The sequence below is a fragment of the Neltuma alba genome, unplaced genomic scaffold, assembly GCF_004799145.2.
Source record: "Neltuma alba isolate B1F8T4 unplaced genomic scaffold, ASM479914v2 tig00011643_pilon, whole genome shotgun sequence".
NCBI lineage: Eukaryota > Viridiplantae > Streptophyta > Magnoliopsida > Fabales > Fabaceae > Neltuma > Neltuma alba.
Window position 1 is genome coordinate 937 of NW_021636291.1, and position 8,351 is coordinate 9,287.

An 8,351-nucleotide genomic window follows, 5' to 3' on the forward strand; every position below is an offset into this window, starting at 1 on the left:
TTCTAAGTTTCTGTAGCATTGTAAACTAAAGTACACTTAGCTCGCAGATACAGAGTTCATACTTTCTTTTTCCCCAGACAAGTTAGTGTTTCATGATGATGATGATAAAAACCAAAAAGGCGCTGGTCTTATTGCCAATGCATCAAGGCCGTAGAGTAACGTCATTTTTTTTAAAACAAAAAAAGCCTTCTTGTGCCATGTTAAAAAAATTGCGTTTTGACTTTGTGCACTGAGTCATTCACTTAGTGCCAGCTTATGTCCCACTCATTCTGCCAGCCACTTTGGACCCTGTGATCTAGGGAACACAAAGGAGTCTCAAATTATGTGCAATATAGATGTCTAAATATAATTCCAAGCCGGGCCTTAATTGTAAGCGGGCGGCTTTTATCCCGCGGGAGTTGTTATGAATTGTTTTTGTTATTGGTTTTAATTTTAATTTTAGAACAATTAACCAGAAAATATTGATAAAGAAACAGACGGCCAACATTGGTTAAAAACAGTTGACCAGGAAATTATTAACTAATTTACTATGAACAATGATTTGCAAGACAGAAATATGGTGTGCAAGGCAACTGGAATAAATGTTATACAACTAATTTTTCCCTAAATATAATTGGAGCAATGACGTAGAATTTTATTAAACCCCGAGGTATGACTTTCTCTTAAGAAGAGATTTGCCTCTTCCCATCTCAATTCTTAAAGGTCGCTGGTTAATTGACCAGAAAATATTAATTGAAAAACAAAACAAGTTTGTACTCCTTCAACATCAAATCAAGGGAAAATTTCAAATGGGGTTCGAATGTATTTTCAACTAAACATACTTCAATATCGACTTTTCAGCTTCCATAAGAACTTAAATCCATGCCAACAAAAATAATATATGAAATTTAAATATCTACTATAAACAGTAATCAAGATGGGTCATTCCTCAAATAAAAAAGCCACGAGTTCTTTGCATCTCATAATCTAACCAAAATTACCAGTACATAAATCAAGCTTCATATACTAGTAAGGAGAACAAGGCGGTGGTCTGTGCATCTCATAGTCTACCCAAATTACTAAAATGAAACAGCTTTAACAATAAAACATAACATCCTTGACATTGTCCTTAATCGCTGGAAGAGTTAGCACCACGTTAGTGCTCCTACTTCCACTTCCAGAATCCACATCTGATGTCTCGCCTTCAATGTAGTATCGAGCACGGAAAGCAGCCAAGTGTGCATAATAAGCAGGAGGTACTGCAACAAACATTCTTACTTCAGCAGAGAGACAAATTGATATGTATATACTCGTTTGGAAAACTAATGCAACAATCAGAAAATAACATTTTTTTTCCTTTCAAAAATACCTATAGACACCGATCTAGTGCACCTTGCATACCTGGAAAAAAAAAAAAAGAATGTAGCAAAGTAATTAAGACAAAGCTCCTTAACCAACCCAAATGATAAAACTAAAAAGGAAATGGGGGATGGAGGTGAGAGATGTGATCTATAGGTGTTAGATTAAAAACTTACGTGTAACACAAGTTGTTTGTTAACATCTGGAGCTCGTCAGCCTTGAAATTATTCTCATCAAACAGCACATGATAGTGTGTAGGTCGGCTAGTTCCCTGGATCAAAATACAAAGTGTTAATCTAACTTTTCTAACAATTCATAATCAACCAGTACAGTTTTAGTCAATTCATAACATCACCTTAATTCCAGCATGGCTGTTAAGGTAAAAGTCAAATTCTCTGGGATGGCAGATACGAGTATCAACAACAGTGCCTTAATAGATAAACAAAACACCCAATCAATAAGCCGAATCCAAACTGAAAAGTCACAGAAGTAGACCGCTAAAGAGAACTAAAGCAAACAGCTATACGAGTGAAAAAAAACATGGCGTAATAAAGAGAAAATCTAACACCTGGCAAAATATTTCCACTTTTATCGGTCTGGTCACGACTGTTATGATCAACAGGAAAGAATCGGGTATGATGTCTTTTCTGTACCACCAAGAAGGTTACTCTTGGCTGATATCCTTCCTCCAATGAGGCACAAGCCTGATCAACCATAAAAAATTAAAATGACTACTTCATGCATTCATCCACAAGCAAAGCAATTTTTCCCCCTTGCTGACCAATATCCCTCAAGGTCTCGATTTGCAGGACATTCTATTAATGCTGCTCTATTTTTATAAGATAAACCCAATTTTAGCAACTTAAATCATCTTAAACCTTCAACCATACACACACACACACACACATATATCTCTTAAGCAATACCTTCCTTATAGCTTCCATCTCATGAAGTAGAACCTGACTGAATTGGCCTTCACTAACTCCATCTCTTTCAAGCAAAAATTGAAATTGAAGGAAGAATTAGAATACTTAAAATGGCACACAAATTTAAATATAAATACCATATTAAACGTATGCATCTCTTCACCCAAATTTACCTGTAGAATAATATCCTGTCTGGCTTATGCCTGGTTGATTTATAGAATGCAACAAGTAGCTCTCTGCCAAAAAGAGAAAAAGAAGAAAGATTGATGAAGAGTAAACACCCCTGACGGATGTGGCAGTAAATGCGCATCTTACCCCTACCTAATCATTCCGCCGTGTACAACTCCCCTCTGAGGATCCTGAAAAGTTTTATGGAGATCCAATATAATTTCTTCACGGTGAGACTGGGCTGAAACAATTCCACGGTACTTGGTGACTTGCGGCCAATCCATGGATGCCACTACCTGTACGTTTTACTCAATAATCAAACAAAATCATTTATACATGACCGAGACATTGCTTGCGTATACCAAAATTTATCATGTGGAACGGGAGAGCTTACAGCTGCTATAGAAGGGCTTGAGTCCTCCCCTGGCTGAGGATGTGTTACATCCGCACCAAATATTATAGTAGGGCGATCAGTCACATGAGGAATTTTCCCTTGAATTGCATCGATCAACACTGTATTGCGCCCCCCAACCTGATATAATCAATTAAATATTTAAAACTTAGAATTAATCAACTTAGCTACTAATTAAGCCAGGCCTTAGATAAAATTAACCTTAACATTGATCTTGAGGGCCAAATTTTCAAGATATTGCTTATTAAGCCTTGAAGCTTCCTTTGGCTGAGAGCATTGAGACACTATTCCCAATTCTGTTTCACAAATCCGTTTAATCTTTGCTGCAAGAACCACGTGACATTTTAAAAAGCAATAGACCAAACCAAATTCTGAGTTTCCAATTTCAGTTTAGATCGGAACGCTCACCATAGGAACCTTTAATGTCAGGCAAGATTATAATCAACAGCTGAAGTTTCCCATTAGATTGCTTGTAGACATCTCTGAGAAGTCCCTCTATTTGGCCAGGATGAGCTGACCTTATAGGAAGTAATGGGGTTCGATTGAAAACCTAACACATCCCAATCCGGTAAAATGGAATTGTTAGTGAATTGGGACAGGAGATCGTCAAGCAATGAGATAGCATAAATAGACTAAAACTTACAATTCCCTTACTGCTGCACATATTTACCAACTCATTACAGAATTGACCAGGCAAATCTCTGTTCACCCGTGTAGAAAAGTTGAGACAAGTCCAATATTGCACTTTTCCACCATCAAACATTTTCTAAAGAATTACCAGAAAAGATTAGCGCAGTGAAATAACCAGAAAAGATTATGTCTTTCCAGAAATCAAATACATTCTTTCCATTTAATTAGGATTTTACACAACAGTGATGGAAACAACAAAACAATTCACCTTGTTTATCATATTCCACTGGCCCCTCCAGGGTTCAACAACTGCTTCCTTCCCAGTTTCATGATATTTAAGCTGCATGAACGAGAAAGATTAAAAAAAAAAAAAAAAAAAAAAGGAAACATGATTTTCCAACACATCCATCAAGGTTGAAGCCATTTTTACCCTTGGAGGAGGCAAAACACGTGCATCACACACTGCCAGTTGTTCATTCACGTTAATACCAAATTCGTGTACAAGCCTGTCTCTGCTAAAATTGTTACGCCTGACCATCTGCAATGCAATAAAGTTAAATATTGAATCCAAAAACCTACGGTAATACATCGAATACACAATATAAATGCACCTCTCTAATGTCCTTCTCCCTGTCAGAAGGTCGTTGACAGGTTGCTCTCAAAAGGGCGGTTACCTGCCTCTCATTCAGTTTCTTTGTGTACCTTTGCCCAGCAACTATCTTGCAAAGCTACAAGGTGAAGGAACAACTTCTTAAACAAAGTTGAAGTCAAACACAAAATTAATGAGGCAGGATGTACAAATGAAGCAAAATGAAGAGAAAAACCTCCATAGGCAAATAAATAGGTTTTGTATCATTCCCAGCTTGGAGGGCAGGAAGAGACAAATGCTTGAGCTCAACATTGTATTTATCACGAAAGTAACGAACAACAGTTATTTTTGTTCTCTTGTCATCGAGAGTAAACCTAAGAAACGCCAAAATGAACTTCCAGATTAGATTATACAAGACATACTCATGCATCATTATGCAAATTTCTTATTCCAGGTCAGCAAATGCCACAAAATTAAGCTTTTATTCACCTACAAGTGTGACTTACTTTGCTTTTATGAAGTGAACAATCAATTTATCAAAGCCACAAGATAAAATAAATGATAAAAGCAATGAAAAAAAGCTAAAATACAAGCTCACATCAACTCGCTCAGTGGTTCTTTGGAGATTCCAGTAATTTTGTAACTTCTAGTACACTGACCATTAGTGAATTCTACCTTCACTCCTCTTAAGGCTTTCTTAATCTGAGTGTGACAGAAGAGGACACAAGAGCATTAATTAAGCATCAATTTGTGGCACAAAACACATATACGCTAAAATCAACATCATAGAATCAGGATATAAATACCTTAATTCTGTCTTGATCAGACAGACGCCTTGAAAAATTAAAATTAAAGTGCTTTGCAATAAAGTCAGTCACAAAGATGTCTTCATAAAATGCCCTTGCTGATACATCTGCAACAAAAGGATTATCACTACTGGTCAAAGACAGGAAACTAACTTAAAATCTGAACACGAATCACCATATAGATATCAGTAATTAATAATTAATTCAATTAATGGATAAAACATATGAACATGAAATGAAGCAGAACCAATATTAAGGGAAAGTCCCATCTGGGTCGGCCGGATGCTTTGATAATATCCTCTCCAATATTCTATTCCATCACCAAGCTCGCCAGTCTGACCCAAGCTTGGTGAGAAAAAAGATCTACCGACAACAGTATACCTACAGGCGAAAAGTTGACGAGGTAACTTCAATAAAGAGAAGCCATAGATTGACACTAGAATGCACACATGGCAGGGAAAAAAATATAGATAAAGTAATGCACTCACTTCTCAGATGGTGATGCCCTGAGGACAACATCGAGTGCTTGAATTGTTTCTTGTGGATTGTCCAGCTGTCGACATCTTAGAAACTGCTGCAAATGGTGAAGATCAGCCTTGGAAGCATAACGAATCGTGACCTTAAACTCGCGCTCACGTTTGTTCCTGTGTTTCAAAAAGGAATTAGACATTTACGAAATAAACATTGTATCGTGCGACAAAGTCGGATTTATTTAAAAAAGAAAAAAAAAACAGTCGGATTAATCAATCCAGGCGCTTGAAAAAACACACCTCGTTGAACCGGAAGAACTGGCTTGTTCATCGCTATCTACCAACTTAACCACGAATTCCTTTGACGAGAACGGCAAAGGGCCTGCTGTATAAAGACTCTTCCGGCCATCATAAGCTGGTGTTCGCTTGTTCAGGTGTGACTCCCTGTACAGCTGGACTAGTTGATTCATGACATTCCTAGAGATCTTTTTCGAAGTAATTTCTGGAGATATAGATACCTAATCCCAAAATCAAATCGTCAGCCTCCCAAAGACGTATAAGGAACAGAGCCCTTCCAGTTACCGGAGATATGTAATAAAACGCAGCGGTGACCAGACATAATGTAAACATCCAAGTAAAAACTTTCAAAAAATGAATTAATAATCAAACAGAGAACAACGGTAGTACAAATGCAGGATGTATTATAGCAACCAGATAAGCAAAGCGATCGTCAATTATAAGAGACTGAGAAAATACGCACAAATTTTTCCACCTACAGACCACTCGTCAGCATCAATAGCACACAAGGAACAGAAAAGTGAGATGAAATGCGAACAAACTAATGAAGCATATAAACAAATAAACAAGGAAACAGAACAGACTTGCATTTTTTAGAGTCCTATGAAGACAAGCCACTGAGCAAAAATAATCACCGAAGTATTTCATTCGATTAAAACATAAGGTGTCGGTTTTACTGACATCGTAGTGATGAAGATCCTTATCAGCCACCTCAACGAGAAAGTGATTTGCACGAACTTGAATTCTTTTCCCCATTCTACCAAAATCTGGTCGGTCAGCAAATCTCGTGGCCTTTGACGATGAGGGAGCCGGAGTCTGCAACGTTAAACGCCCCAACTCAGCACTCGGAGCATCTTGAGTAACGGCCGCAGTCGGAGGAGGAGGCGTCGCGGATACAGATGCAGCGCCACGTCCGGGTCCGGCTTGCGGCCTGCCTCCAGCAACATCTCGACCGGGGGCAGATTGGGATGCGGTCGGGGACGATTGATGGGGGCGAACTTCTGGTTGCTTTCCACGACCACGACGAGGCATTGTGATGGAAAACTGGAGTCACAAGAAAGCTGTGGGAGAGAGTGTGTGATTTTGGTGAAGATCGCGAGGAGTGAATAGTGTAAAGAACAGGAAGGTCCAACCTGCATGGACAGAGAGGGAAGACGAAGGAGACCAGTGAAGAAACTTCAGCGACGATTTGAGTGTTCATAAACGAGAAGGGAAATAAAACCCAATAATCGCGGACGTGTAAAGTGGAAAGCAAAAAATGAGGGACGTGGAAATATCAAATGTGACTCTCTCTCTCTCTGCGGGTGGCCTCGCCGTGGTGTCTGGGAACGTACAAAAACAGCTTTTAAAAAACATTTTTATGTATTTATTTAATATATTAAGAAAATATTTTTAAAATTATAGTCCAGCTTTCCAAATGTGCAGAAGTGTATCTTCTTCTAGAATATTCTCACTCTCTCACATGGGGAAAATTATAGTTTGGATAATTTTATATTTTATTACAGGGAATATGATATAATGTGAATGTGAAAATGAATGATGACAAATGAAAAATCATGGAGTTCAGTCTCAATTTTATTTTATTTGTTTATAAAATAATAATGTAGAATAGAGGAATAATAATTCAGAAAATGTAAGAGCTGTAACGGCTCTCATAGTTATTGAGTAAATATAAATATTACAAATTTATTTTTATGTTTAAACTCTTACGAGGGGCGACAAATAAATTGTATGCGGGGAATGGGTAGGACGTTACAGGAGGGTAGCAGAATAGTAGACAATAAGAATAGAGTGAGGCAGGAGACGCATTCCCAGAAACTGAGAGGGTGTTTGGCAAAACTAAAACCACAGTTTCAGAATCACTTTTCTGCAAAACGAGGTAACTTCCTTCACATATTTACTTCGTAATCTGTAAAAACACTTCTGAAACTATGGTTCGGCTTCTATCCAAATACCCCCGAATCGTCCCAAATGACAAATGGCAAATGGCAATCACAGACCCGCAGGCTCTTTAATTCCGCCTTTTAACCTGTCCATTAGCCGAAGTGGAATTATGGGACGCTGTCGTGGGGGGAAAAAAGACATGAAATACTGTATTATAGATGCTATGTTATTTTTATTGTATTTTAAGTAAATTACTTTCATAGGAGTATATTGATATTGCAAGAAATAACAAAGTGATTATTTTATTTTAATATGCAAATAAAAACAAGTGATTTTGAATATTTATTACTGTTATGGTATAATAGGAGTTATTGAAAATACAAGAGAGGAGAAAGAGGAGGAGGAGCGGCAGTGGCTAAAAAGAAAGGGGGGGGAGATGGGAACGGGTGAGCAAAGCAGGCATAGCGCGTGGAAGGGGGGAGAGCTCAGAGCGTAGGCGACAATCCGGAATTAAAAAGCCTAGAAGGAGCCGCCGCTGCAGATGGGGCCGTGATCACCACCCCGATGTTTTCTAAGTACGGATGTCAGCACCGCACCCCACATCTCCCTCGCATTCGTATTCCTTCCTTGCCTCCCACTCCCTCGTTCTCCCTCTCCCTCACAAAACCCACTCTCACCTTTTCTCTCTCCCCCTTTTCATTGTTGTGTTTCTTTATTCCATCCCCCCTCCCCCAAAATTTATGTTTATTACTGAAGTAGTACTTTTTATTATTATTTATTTATTTATTATTATTATTACTGAACTTAAAAAGCAAAGTTCCCTGGCATCCT

The 8,351-nt window shown here is 38.2% G+C and overlaps 1 protein-coding gene across 2 annotated transcripts; it reads right to left on the reverse strand.

The window, feature by feature from the left end:
* Positions 1-864: 864 nt before the first annotated feature.
* LOC114716109 (protein argonaute 5-like) lies at positions 865-6,773 on the reverse strand. 2 transcript variants are annotated; one of them, XM_028901046.1, is made up of 22 exons: positions 6,318-6,773; positions 5,640-5,857; positions 5,358-5,513; positions 5,117-5,250; positions 4,870-4,976; positions 4,662-4,765; positions 4,299-4,437; positions 4,149-4,202; positions 3,905-4,012; positions 3,743-3,814; positions 3,488-3,610; positions 3,253-3,394; positions 3,046-3,167; positions 2,827-2,964; positions 2,586-2,728; positions 2,438-2,500; positions 2,265-2,328; positions 1,907-2,042; positions 1,694-1,767; positions 1,515-1,609; positions 1,349-1,380; positions 865-1,238 (listed from the first exon to the last, which is right to left on the reverse strand). In XM_028901046.1, the coding sequence occupies exons 1-22, from the start codon at positions 6,666-6,668 to the stop codon at positions 1,075-1,077; spliced, it is 2,739 nt and encodes a 912-aa protein (XP_028756879.1). In that variant the 5' UTR covers positions 6,669-6,773; the 3' UTR covers positions 865-1,074. The 2 variants fall into 2 exon arrangements, with proteins under 2 accessions (XP_028756879.1, XP_028756878.1); XM_028901045.1 differs by having other exon boundaries at positions 4,086-4,202.
* Between the last annotated feature and the right edge of the window lie 1,578 nt (positions 6,774-8,351).